General features: G+C 26.3%; 2 protein-coding genes across 4 annotated transcripts; both read left to right on the plus strand.

Moving 5' to 3' along the window:
- The first annotated feature begins 59 nt into the window (after positions 1-59).
- On the plus strand, positions 60-6,946 carry LOC103574339 (tyrosine 3-monooxygenase). 2 transcript variants are annotated; one of them, XM_014443380.2, is made up of 6 exons: positions 60-626; positions 3,731-3,842; positions 3,960-4,073; positions 4,159-4,218; positions 4,801-5,620; positions 6,035-6,945. In XM_014443380.2, exons 1-6 carry the CDS (start codon positions 561-563, stop codon positions 6,561-6,563), a joined length of 1,701 nt encoding a protein of 566 aa, XP_014298866.1. In that variant the 5' UTR covers positions 60-560; the 3' UTR covers positions 6,564-6,945. The 2 variants fall into 2 exon arrangements, with proteins under 2 accessions (XP_014298866.1, XP_014298867.1); XM_014443381.2 differs by lacking the exons at positions 3,960-4,073; positions 4,159-4,218 and having other exon boundaries at positions 6,035-6,946.
- Positions 6,947-9,328: 2,382 nt separating this feature from the next.
- LOC106693875 (ras-related and estrogen-regulated growth inhibitor) lies at positions 9,329-14,204 on the plus strand. 2 transcript variants are annotated; one of them, XM_053739778.1, is made up of 7 exons: positions 9,331-9,363; positions 9,660-9,708; positions 10,503-10,616; positions 13,232-13,288; positions 13,524-13,597; positions 13,660-13,926; positions 14,046-14,204. In XM_053739778.1, the coding sequence occupies exons 3-7, from the start codon at positions 10,520-10,522 to the stop codon at positions 14,199-14,201; spliced, it is 651 nt and encodes a 216-aa protein (XP_053595753.1). In that variant the 5' UTR covers positions 9,331-9,363; positions 9,660-9,708; positions 10,503-10,519; the 3' UTR covers positions 14,202-14,204. The 2 variants fall into 2 exon arrangements, with proteins under 2 accessions (XP_014298787.1, XP_053595753.1); XM_014443301.2 differs by having other exon boundaries at positions 9,329-9,708.
- The last annotated feature ends 23 nt before the right edge of the window (positions 14,205-14,227 follow it).

Raw genomic sequence — 14,227 nt, forward strand, 5'->3', positions numbered from 1 at the left:
AAGGGAGGAAACGTTTATATGCAGCGACAAACCGCCCCGTCAACGCATTCGCTCTTTCGCTTCGCCAAAGCAGGACACGAAATAAAATTCTTACAATTTTATTTTTTTTTTTTTCAAATTCAAAAATTTATTGTTAAAATAAAACAATATATTCAACTCACATTGTACCTGTGAGTTGAATTTATTTTATCTAAATTAAATTGATTTGATTTTAATAAAAACTAATTAGTCAAAAAAATATATTTATTATTAAAGTGATATTATATAAAAACGGCGCGAATTTATAAATTCAAACTTAACGTTGTTTAGTGTAACGCTAAGACGAAAATATTCGTGCTCTTGTTTACGGAGTTTCGTTGTCCTGATTTTGAGAATAAAAAATAAAAAAAAAAAAATATAAATAATTTAATTGCAGTGAGACTCATATCGAGTATCAGGCATTTACTCGTTTTATTTTATTAAATAACATTTAACTAAACGCGAGGGAGGCTATTCCTGTGTTATTATTTCCTTGTGGAAATATTTTTTTGGATTTTTTAAATCGATAAAAGAAGATTACAATGGCTGTTGCTGCCGCACAAAAAAATCGCGAAATGTTCGCTATCAAAAAGTCATACAGTATTGAGGTAAGTTATATATTTTTTTAAATTAAAAAACAATTTTTGAATATTTCAATTGCACAGAACAGAATACAGCAAATATGACTAATAAGAATTAAAGTAAATTTTAATAATTTTAATTAAAAGAAATTTCTTGTTTTGGTTCTGACGCTACGTGACTCTCTGATATAGCTTTCGTAATTTATAAAAAAAATTACATCAGAAATTTAAAAAATTGTTAAAAAATTGATGGTTTTATTTAACTGATTATTTATCTTAAATGGTTACTTTGTCTTATTGAGTGGTCATTATCGTCGTTCCGGTATACAATTATTATTACTACTACTACTTGTCTTGTTGAGTCTTGTTGAATCTTGGTCGGTTGAGAGAGTGAAATTTGTTATCATCATCGGCCTCACATGACATCAGGTGTTTTAAAAAGCCAAATTGTATGTGAAAGATGAATATGAGAAAGAGAGATACGAGTGGAGAAAGTTCATAAAGTTTTATTGTCAACGTGTTATACAACGTCAACCTTGCGGTGTTTAATATTATAAGATTTATTATTATCAGCAATAGAGTTATCCTAAATTATTTTTTAAATATCTTGGTAAGAATCCTTGGCCTTTTGTTTTTTATTCTAGATTCATCAAATTATGTACGATATGCCAAGGTTTTATGATTAATATCATTATTTATTATTATTTTACAGTACTTTTCATACCCATCAAAAATTAAATTATATTTATTTTACAAACTTATTCAAAATATCAATATTTATATAATAATGATAGTAATTATAGCGATAATTATTAAATTTTGATAAATACGAGTGTCTGACTATTACAAAAATTTTTCACTGAAAATAAAAATATTTTTTTCTTCGATTTTTTTTTTATGTAAAGTATAGTAAAGTAAAAGAAATAATGTTTTTTTTTTTTTTTAATAATAATAATAATAATAGTTAAAATAGGTTCATTTATGATTTTTACGGTTGATTAATTCGATATAAATTTTTCCGGTATTACGCAAATCGGTATCGATGGATTATTACATGAATAACATGATTTTAATACGAAGGTATGTAAATGCACCAAAATTATGAACGATGATGCCAGGAGATACTTTATTAACAACTCTCGCGTCACCGTTAGTTAAGCCGTTAAGAACTTTCTCCGCATCATCATCATGATCCGTAAATACATTGATTCAAAGATGGTTCTTTGAGAAAAATCTTATTTTACAACAAATAAATAATTTGTAATGATAATAATAATAATAATCATACTATTTTTTTCATTAACTCTATTTTTGTTAATATTTTTATTTAAATGACTAATAACTGCCAAAGTTTAGTGATTAATAACTTGTTTCATCAAATTAACATTTATTTTTAAAAAATTCTTTTTCTTATAATCTAGAATAGTATTTAGAGAAAGTTTTAAAAATAATCCTTGATATTTGTACTTGCTTTTAAAATAACTGTTAGATATGTAACATAATATATGATCAAACTGATGATATATTGACTACTTGTTTAGTTATGTCATTCACCACATAATTTTTATTAAACAATTTAAAAAAATTTTATTAATGCATGTAATAAATAATATTAATTAATAATAATAAATAATTATTCAGAAAATTATTTTAAAAAATATGAAGGATAATAAATGGTTAATAGAAAAAAAAAAAAAAAAAAAAAAAAAAATATAAGATATCACGCGATGACTTGATGATTGTGGAAAAACTAAAAAGACCTTGTTCGAATTTTCCAAAGGTGTCGATAAGTATGAGTATTGATCATCGATGATATTTCACACCCGGTTCTTCTTACCCTCCAATCATTGATATTGCTATTTGATAGGAAAATTTTTAAATAAAATACATCATCTATCGCGTCTATCATTATAGTCCTTATTATAATCCATCATTATCGTCATAATCTAACAAGTTATAAGATTGAGAAATCAAATTGGCCTTGTTTGCATGATAATTACGAATATGTTATAAATATGAGAAACAAGTGATTGTAAAATATATACATATATTTATAGTTATAATAAAGTCCCTGAAACAAAACTAGCATCAAGCATAACCGTTATGATCACTTGGAGGCTCGACACCCCGCCTCTTGATTTATAAAATAATATTACTATCGTATCCTTTACATACCATGTTTATTAATTTATTATCATTATTGTAATATGTCGAGGCAATTTAATTCCACACGTGTGATCCGTTATGTAAATCAATACCACTTAATTATTGAATAAAATTAATTATTTATACTATAATAATAATTATTATTACTTTTTTTATTAAATAGTTATTTTTCAATTGCCTAATAAGGATTTGTAAATTAATTATTGATTAGATACTCAAATCTTAGATTAAAAAAATAAAAGAAAATAAAAGAAAAGATAAGAAAAGAAAAGAAAAGAAAAAAAAACAGTATATAAATGTCAAGTATAAAATAGAAATGAAGCAGACGATGGGGTCAATAGCGTGCGAACAGTAAGCAGCATTAAGCAGCACTTGGAGCAGATCAAGGCTCCTTTAACGCAACAAATCTCCTATACCGTATACACATATAATATCTGTACGTTTATACCCTATACCCGGTGATAATTCAGTTGTCCGCTGATGCAATAACACACACTCATCGGTTGTCTATCCATTGGCAAAGTACTTGGCCCACTTTGACGACACCGACGACATGTGTTTATGCTCAAGAATTTATATTAAACGTCAGTACTTATTATTGGCTGATGCCAAGACACAAGTTTCGTATTATAACTATTAATTACACTCGATAAATTCATTTAAAAAAAACACACACACACACATATATATGTATATACATTTCTAATAATTTAAATTGGTCAAGTTAAACGTTTCAAGTCATATATATGTGGTATATCTGTGGTCTTTCTATTTCCTGTAGATGATCAAAGACGTACAACTTTATTTCCTGCATCATTTCCTTTGGATTCTCTCTTTAAATCCGGAATTAGATCGTACAGTTTAATAATTAAACGGAAATTGGACTTGACTTGTTGTTGATAATTGTTGCGTATTTAGATCAAAAGGTAATAAATAAATAATTTGTTTATTTTTTTAATTAACAGAATGGATATCCAGCCCGTCGTAGATCACTTGTTGATGATGCACGCTTTGAGACTCTGGTGGTCAAGCAAACTAAACAAAGTGTACTTGAAGAAGCCCGTCAAAGAGCAAACGGTTTGTTATATTTTTATTTTATTCTTACATTAATTTAATTTTTATATAGTTTTCATGGTGCATGATTTTTATTTTATTTTTTTGTTGTTGTTTTTGTTTTTGTTAACCTATTGATAGACTCAAGTGCTGATCCAGCAAATTGTGCTCAAGAACAGCAGGATCATGAGGAAACTTACACATCATCAAGTGACGATGAGCAATCTGAAACTTTGAGTGCTGCTAAGGATGGAGGTTATTTTCCTTTTATGTTTTATTATAATTTTATTTTTGCATGGGCATGTATGTTAAATTTATTATTTTTTTTTACAATTACCAGAAGCTAAAGCTGAAGCTTCATCATCAGACGGAGAGGAAAAATCTTTTGGTCCTGATGAATGTAAGTTTTTTATTTGTTGTAATAAAATAAAAAAATTGTAAAAAGTAAAGAAAATTAGGTGTTGAAATAAAAGTTGATTGAGGTAACGGAGGGCAAGTAAATTGAGGGTAAAAACAGGCATCCATTGTCGTAGAATCGCCTACATTCGCCTACGACACTTTACTGAATTACTGGCAAAAGGTTTTTTATTGTACCTTTGTGCATTGAAAATTATATTAGCTTCACTTTTTCGTTGCTCTCATCTTATATTTTTAACATTACTTACTTTATACTACAATATCTAGCCATTATATATATATATAAAGTAATTTCTTACGGTTCCATGAGTTTAGATCACCCTCTTGCGTCTGCGACAATGACAAGTACTTTCGCAGAACACTTTTCTTTTCTGAAAGTACTTTTTCTTTATATATATATATACAGTAACCGAGCAAATGGACTTTGAATTGTGTGATTATTTCCTCTATGATTTTATAACTTTTAAAAATAAAATTCGGTTGTAAAGTAAATGTTTTATTTTTTTATTATAGACTAAATCTATATCACGTATAGTATAAAAATAAATAAATAAATTTTGTTTAGATTATGGATTAACTGAAGAAGAAGTTGTATTGGCTAAAACAATAGCCGAAACTCCGGATGGAGAAACGGCAATTCAGAAAGCAACATTGATGTTACGTTTACGTGATGGAATTGGCTCATTGGCGCGTATACTGAAGACGATTGAAAATTTCAAGGGTATAGTGACCCATCTGGAATCACGTCCATCACGTAAAGAAGGCTCTCAATTTGATGTTCTGGTCAAGGTAGACATGACACGTCACTGTCTGTTGCAATTAATTCGTAATTTACGACAAAGTGCGTCGCTCGAAGAAGTTAATCTTCTTACAGAGAATTCCGTTAGTATTAAAGATCCATGGTTTCCACGTCATGCTTCTGACCTCGACAATTGTAATCATCTTATGACCAAATACGAGCCCGACTTGGATATGAATCATCCTGGTTTTGCTGATAAAGAATATCGCGCTCGAAGAAAAATAATTGCTGAAATAGCATTTGCTTACAAATACGGTGATCCTATTCCATCAATACCCTACACTGAGACTGAAAATGAAACTTGGTCACGTGTATTCAACACTGTTGTTGATTTAGTACCTAAACACGCATGTATTGAGTATCAACGTGCATTCAAAAAATTACGGGATGAAAAAATATTTGAGCCCCATCGTATTCCTCAGCTCCAAGAAGTAAGCGATTTTTTGAACAGAAATACTGGATTTACTTTACGTCCCGCCGCTGGACTTCTTACTGCTAGAGATTTCTTGTCCAGTCTTGCTTTCAGAATATTCCAAAGTACACAATATGTCAGACATATCAACAGTCCTTACCATACCCCAGAACCGTAAGTATTATTAAATAAAATTATCACTCATTATTCTCATTATTAATATTTTAATATTTTTACCTCAACTTAAAATCAATTTATATTATTATTATTTTTATTATGAATATGAATCAGGTAGTATGCCCACGTACACGTTGAATATAAAGAGCCAACAGAGTTATAATAAAATTAACGTTGCTTCTGATGCTTGTAATGGAACTCTAATTGGCTTTTAACGACAACGACTCATACTATGACTATATTATGACTATACTACTACTATGTGACTATATTTTCCATCAGTTGATAACTCACTTTCAGTTTCCAAGTCATTTTCAAAATTTATAATTGACAATAATTTAATTATCAAACTTATAATATCTATAAATAATATTTATATTATTTTTTTTCTTTTCTTATTTTTGACAATAGTGATTGCATTCACGAACTACTGGGTCATATGCCATTACTAGCAGATTCCAGTTTCGCTCAATTTTCACAAGAAATAGGTCTTGCCTCGTTGGGAGCTTCTGACGAGGAAATTGAAAAATTGTCAACAATTTATTGGTTCACCGTTGAATTTGGTCTTTGTAAGGAAGGAAAAGAAGTTAAGGCATATGGCGCTGGATTATTATCAGCTTACGGTGAATTGTTACATTCACTGAGTGATAAATGTGAACACCGACCATTCGATCCATGCACTACCGCTCTTCAACCATACCAAGATCAAGAATTCCAACCAATTTATTACGTTGCTGAGAGCTTTGAAGATGCTAAAGAAAAATTCCGCCGTTGGGTTAGTACTATGAGCAGGCCATTTGAGGTCAGATTTAATCCACATACACAGCGAGTTGAAGTACTCGATACTGTTGAGGGACTCGAGGGTCTTGTAAGTCAAGTTAATACGGAGATACTTCATCTAACGAATGCCATAAAAAAAATCCAAGCTACGCGAATGTAAAATAATTAATAACACATAATATTATTTTAAATTCAATCTAAAAAAAAAAGATAAACCCTCCGAGCATACAGTATTTTTTTTTTCTCTTCTTCGATTAAAATACTCTAATGCACGTTTCTCATCATATTCCTGTATAAAATCACCCATCAATCTACCATTATATAGTCCACTTATTTCTTTTTTTCTTTTTATCTTTTTTTTTCGTTCGTTTTAATTTCAATTTTTTTATTTTATTGAGTTATATATATATATATTATATAATTATTACACAAATATTTCATTGTCATAATTAATTAAAGAATAATGGAAATAAAAAATAAAATGTTTGTATTTTTTTGGCGAAATGAATAGAGCGTTTGATATTATGATATTTATTATTAATAAACCTTTATTTTTCATATTTAAAATGAATTAGAAAGGAATGACAATCAGATATTTGTCTAATTAAATATATATTTAACGATAGTAAAGAATTCTTTTAAATTATTATATATTTGTTTAATCGTTTACTTGACGCACTAATGGCACTATGAAAGAAAAAAAAAAAAAAAGAAAAAAAAAAAAAAAAAAAAGTATTTGTTGACAGAGAGTAGATCACACTATGCATTGTATTAATAATTAACATTAATTATTATCAACTATACATGATATTATATAAATATATATGCGTATTTGTCCCCGATAGTACTTTAAATGAGGCTAAAAAATGAAAATAATAATTAATTGTTAATTAAAGTTACTGTAGAATCGGGGACTATGATTGTTAAATTTAAAAATAAATTAAGTATAAAATTGATTTATTATTGTTCACAAAATTTATTTCAGCATCCATATTTATAATTAATGCAAGTACACAGTGCTGCACTTGATCATTTATTTCTGAATAAATATTTAAGTAAAATAAAAAATTAATGAATTCCCTCTCACCTAATTTTAACCTAATGTTATACTTTCAAATATTATTATTATTATTATTATTGTTAATTATCGTTTGTATTATATTGTAAATTATATAAGCATAATAAAGTCTTGAGATTTGAATCTTATATTGTTTGATTACTTTGTAATTATTTATATATTTTCCCTTCAATCTTTCAATTGTTTTTTTATTAATATATAAAATTAAAAGTGTCATATAAAATTATTTAACCTAAATGTATAAAAAATTATAATTATAATTAAAATTTATGGATGAAAATTTTAAACAAGAATGGAGTTTACTAAAAATAATCGCACCAACTATTACTTTTTTAGGAATAATATTTTATTTTATTCCTATTTCACGTTCATGTAAGTTATCAATTATTTAAATATAATGACAATTATAATTATTGTACTTATTTTATATATATAGATTTTCGAAAAGGATGTTTGATTTTTATTGATGCAATAGCATTTAGTCTTAAAACAATACTTAATTCATTTGAAACGGATAAAAAATTTTTAAATTATTCCTATGGTAATATTAAATTACAAAACGCTTTAAAAAATAATACATCTAAAGGAAAATATAAAAAATCAAGTTTAAAAACGTCAACTAAAAATCTTAAGGATTTTAAACAAATTGAAGAAAAAAATATCGACTGGCCGGAAATGAAAATTTATCCTTCTCGTGGGTTTGAATTTTCTAGGTGATTATTTTTATAAATAAATAAATATAAATAAAATTTTTTACTTAATTATTTTATAAAAATATAGTTAATTTTTTTATGTTAGAGAATTTATCGGCAATTTAAAAAGTAATAAATTAATAATGAACAAAAAAAATAATGATACTTTGTATTTGGAAAATGACGGGCTGGCTTCGAATTATAGTCAATATTTTTTATCTGGTATACAAGATGTTAAAAATTTACATAAATTTAAAAAAAATAAATATACACGAAAACGATCAGACGTTTATCAATCAACTGACCAAAATTTAGCAGAAGATGATGAAGAATATAAAGAAGAGGAAGAAGAACGAGAAGGTATTGAAGAAAATGACAAAGAAATAAAATACAAATTGCGTAAAATTCGTAAAAAAATTTTGTCACTGTCAATCGACAAAAATAAAAATCAGCGTCAACGAAAAGAATTTGAAGCTTTAAAATTGATTGATGATTTATTAAAAAATAATAAAATAAATAATCGTTTAAAGAATATAAAAAACAATAATGATAAGAAAACCGGATACGAATCTTTAGTAGTGGATGGTAATAAAACTTACGACAATGCTGACGGTTCTTGGTCAGGAAGAAAATCAACAGCGGCATCGACAAGGAAGGAATTGTCGGGAGCATCCAGTTGCCGTAGTAACCGCCAAGAGATATTACACACCGATTATTATGATTTATCAGATGACTCTGATGATTTCTTACCACCACCAATTATAAATGGCAAGTTTATTTATTATATTTCACATATAATTATATATATTTTAAATATTTATATAATTTATAACTTTTAATATTTTAGATATTTATTAATTTTGTAGATCGCGTTACTCCGATAGTAACTCGCGCTTATCGTTGGCTTTTTGGTGGTTGTCCAAGTGGTGGTTCCCATTGATTATTATTAACATTTAATAAAGGCCAATTTAAATAATAAAAACAAAAACAAATTAGTACTGTTAATTAATTAATTTAATTTTTAAATAAATGAAAAAAGGTTGACTTAACAAATTAGAATGAAGGTAACATCAATAACAAGAACGAGGAGATAAAGAAGAATAAGAAGAATAAGAATAAAAAATAGCAACTGTTTTAAAGACAGTCGAGCGCGAACCAACAAACTCGTCGGATCTTGCTAACTAATTGTTGTACGCTACTAAATTTTTAAATATTTTATTAATTATTATTATTTTTAACTGTCGGGTGTTGAAGCACGTGACCTGTTTAAAAGATTAAATATCTCACCGGAAGTTTCTAATTATGTTTCATTGCTTGGTATAGAATAAATAGAATAAAACTATTCGCACGTGCACACAGTCTATTACTAAAATTTAATTGTAGATAGTACTATTCTATTACTTTTTTCTAAACTACAATAAGTATTTATTTAGAATTTATTCAATTTATGCATTTATAAATAATTATATGTGGTAAAACTTTACAGTGGTAATGATTGGATATTAAATTAAAATCTCTGTTTATTTTTTAACGTAGTAAGTAAACTTTAATCGTTAAAAATTTATAAATTATATTGTTATTATTATTATTATTATTATTAAATTAATTTAATCGAAATTTTAAATAAATTAATTCCGTAGTGAAAAAAATATCAAGTATGTGAAATAAAAATAATTTAATAAACACTTGCTTGGACATTTTTTAATTAATGATTTAGAGTTTTTATTAATCTATAAAAAATAAATATAATACTATAAAGATGATATTATATTGTAAGACGCTGCATCACTGAACTTGCACTTAAAACTTAAACTTTACATACATATATCTGTATCTTCTTCCTTTATATCTTTATAATGTGTACATATTTATAATTTACAATATAAATATAAACTTTGTACTGGCCATCGAGTAGATCGGGAACTTTAATTTAAATTTTTGGCAAAGATTTTATAATAATAATAATAATAATAATAAATTAAATAGTTTTATTATTATACTAATGCCTATACTAACACTGACACACACATAAACATTGTAAATTATTGCTAATCTATCCTGATATACGAATTAAATAAACTGATTAAATAAATGAAAGAAAAAGTTTTTTTAATTTAAACAAGATTAAAATAGACTCTATGATTGTTTTTTGAGACAGCTCGTTCACATTACTGCTCCAACACTTAAAACCAGTTGGTTTTAATCTTTAACAAAGTGCGCCTAGAAATAGATTACCATTTATTTTACATAATCCTATAGAAATATTTTTTTTTTTCTTTTTCTTTTTTTGTCATTTATCCTCATAAATATATTTAAAATAATTTTTCAGATACAAATGTCGATAAAATGACGACAAATGCAATACGAGGAATACGACGAAAAAAAAGTTCATTGTGTGAAGTTAAAGTTGGAGTTATAGGTGCACCAGGCGTTGGAAAGAGCGGTAATTTTATTTTAATACGTCAAAGTCTTATTTTAAAATAATAAATATTTAATTTTTCTTTTTTCGATTTAAATACCGTTCTTCGTTGACTTAATTTTACGATTCAAGTTGTAGACGATGGTATATATTTATATATACAGTTGTTAAGTGTGAGTTTTAATTATAGTATCTATCCCAAGTTATTTTTTAACGATATAGCCTTTAGCTTTATTATTTTAAAAACTCATTAATTATTTCATTTATTTATTTTTTAAACGAAAGTTCCATTGGGATAAAAATATAATAAATAATGGTAAAAGAAAAAAAAAAAAAAATAATAATAATAGCGAGTTCTCTCTAATGAACGAAAAAAAATTTTTGTTCGAGCATTAATTTCATTTTCGAGTACCCACTGGTTCATGTACACGAAACTGCCTTTTTACATATATATAGACCACGTTAACGCATTTTTTTCTTTACATTATACTGAGTACAGTGAGTTCTCTCTACTACTTACTATATCTATATACATACATGTATGCGTACGCGGATAAAGTCTCTGCATTATATTAAAATTAGTCTGAGTTTTTGGCGTTACTATGTAAATGACCGTTGTTGTATTCTATTGCAACCGAGACCAACAGACCAACAAAACAACTCAGATTCATCTACCGTATCAAAATTTTTTTATAATTTCAACTAATTATATACATAACGAAAAGGAAAAAGAAAAAGAAAAATAATTAAAACTAATTTTTTAGTTTTTTTAAATAAATCAATTAAAAATAAAAAAATAAAATATATAGCAAGTGAATAAATAACTTTGAAAGCTATTTCGTTCAGCATAAGCAGCAGCTGTGCAACAACTTACAGACTCTTGCTATTTATGTTTTACCTCAAATATAGACTTTAATCTCAAGTGCGTTTGAAATATCATAATTCAATATCTTCTCGAGATAATTTAAATCTAAAATTAAATTTAATATAAATAAATTCGTTTACTATTATTATTATTATTATTATTATTATTTTTTCAGCTCATAATAAATTTATCTATTTTAAATAATTAATAATTTGTCTTACGTCTTAATAAATATAAAACAGGTAATAAATATAACGTATAAATTAGTTTTGATAAACTTAATTGTTGTGTCAAACGAGGTTGGAATTCTCGTAAACGATCTTGATAATATATATTTTAAATAGCACATATGATTAAGATGTTAATATTTATATTAGGATTTTATGATTTAATACTTTAATTATTGAAAATGTTGGTCGAATGATTGAATAATTTATTTAAAATTAGAATTGTTGAGTAAATAATATATATGAAAGGTACATAATTATGAGATCAGCTAACGTAAGCAAAGTAGTTGAGCAAGGTTTTGCGGACATATTATGACGATCATGACAATGTATATATTATATATATATATATATATATATATATATATATATATATATATATATATATATATATATATATATATAGTGGTAGTGGGTAAGATTGACGATAAAAATAGTGTGGTGTACCACTTGAAGCAGGTCACTGGGTTACACTCTTTATAATTTTATTATTATTATATTATTTCTATTGAATCGCATATATTTTGTGTCATTTTAAATAAAAAAAATTTTTGAAATTGAAAAAAAAAAAAAAACAACTAAGCTTATTATAAGAAGCTATTATATCATCAAGTACTTTGTTAAGTTGAGAAAAAAAAAAGAAAAAGGAAAATAATAAATAAATGAAAATAATAAAAAAGAGCAAACAAGAAGAGTAATTATGTAGCAGAGAGTATTCTCGATGAATATTCAAATATAAGCCGCGACTAGAATCACAAACGGAACAACGTCATCGTTTTATCCTTCAGGCTACTTATTATCACTCGACCGTTATTTTTCACTCGTTTTTGTATATTTATGCATATACATACAACGTATAAATAAATATAAAATAAAAATTTTAATAATTTGTTAATTAATTATTAAATAGTTATAAATTTAAAAGGATGGATACAAAGTTGAGAAAAATATATCAAACAATTTTATGAATGAATAATAAAAAGAAAGAGAGGAATAAATAATGGCGAATAACTTTTTTATTTAGGAAAAAAAGATTGCTAAATATTCAGAGGATGCAAGCAGAGTCAGAGAGTAGAACGGGTGGATTTTGCCTGCTCTCTTACTTTTCTCCTTTCTTCTTCTTCTTCTTCTTCTGTTTATACTATTTATTTTATTTTATTTTTTTTATTCATTTTCTCTTAATCTCTTTTTATTCTAAACTTTTTCTTTTGCCACTTGGGTGAATAAAATTCCTAATACTTCTCGACGAATCACGTGATGCGAAAGTGAAAAGCTATGACGACGAGAATATATTTATATTTTAAAATAATAATTATTGTATAACATCCAGTTTTGAATTAAAATTTTTAACAATATAAGTATTTATCTATTAATATATTGATAGAATTTTCAATGTATATATATATATATATATAGGAGAAAAAATGATATGTTTATATCGTTAAAAAAATAAGTTTAGGTAAATTAAAGTTTTAATAGAGCGAATAATTTACAATGAATTGCCGTATTCCATACATACAACTTTTGTTTATTTTATACTGTTTTAGCCTTGACTGTGAGATTTTTAACAAGACGTTACATTGGCGAGTATGATCATCAACAAGGTATTAAAAGTTTATGTATATAAATGAATATACATAATATTTTTTTTACAATTAATTTATCGTTTAAAAAAAAATTATATTATATATCTATTGTAATTTTCTTTTTGTTTTTATTTTTTACTTTGCATACTTTAAAGTTTTGGACGTCTGGTCTAAATTTATACCACTATATTGTAATTTACACTGTAGATACTCAACAGCTGTAATAAATTAGTTAATTTAATAAAATTTTTAGAAAATAGATATAAACATGAGGTACTGGTGGACGGCGAACCGATACTTTTTGAAATATTAGATTCATGTCCAAAGGTATTTATTTTAATTTATTAAAATTTAAAATAATTATTTATTATTAAAATTTTGAATAAAAGAGCCAAGAGGAAATGCCAACAATGGAAACGTTGCAATGGGCAGACGGTCTTCTATTAGTTTACTCAATAACCGACCGAGGTTCCTTTAACTTTGTAAGAAAAGCGAAACAAGCACTTGCGGTCGCCGACCCAGAAGCAGCGATGCCTTTAGCTTTGGTTGGAAACAAAGCAGACATGGTTCACTTACGTCAGGTCAGCACTGAGGAGGGTGAAATTTTGGCCAAAGACTTTGAGTGTTGGTTTAGTGAAGTTACTGCTGCTGAACAGGTAACTTTAATATAACCTATTTAAACATATTGTTCCTACAGTTTCTACTACACATAATAATTTAATTACTTAGTTTCTACATTGATGTATTTTTTATTTTTATTTTGTTACTTCGATAGGTAGTTCAAATAGCTGAATCATTTCATGAATTATGCAGAGAAGTTTTAGCAGCGCGAAGAAGAAATAAACAGTCACTTTTGGATCGTATGCTTGGTAGTAAAGCTACCAAAGCTTATTCGCGCGGGAAAAGTGATTCTGCTTTACCCAAAGATTAATTAATAATAATAATCATAAATTTATT

This window comes from Microplitis demolitor, chromosome 6 (genome assembly GCF_026212275.2).
Source record: "Microplitis demolitor isolate Queensland-Clemson2020A chromosome 6, iyMicDemo2.1a, whole genome shotgun sequence".
In the NCBI taxonomy this organism is placed as follows: Eukaryota; Metazoa; Arthropoda; class Insecta; order Hymenoptera; family Braconidae; genus Microplitis; species Microplitis demolitor.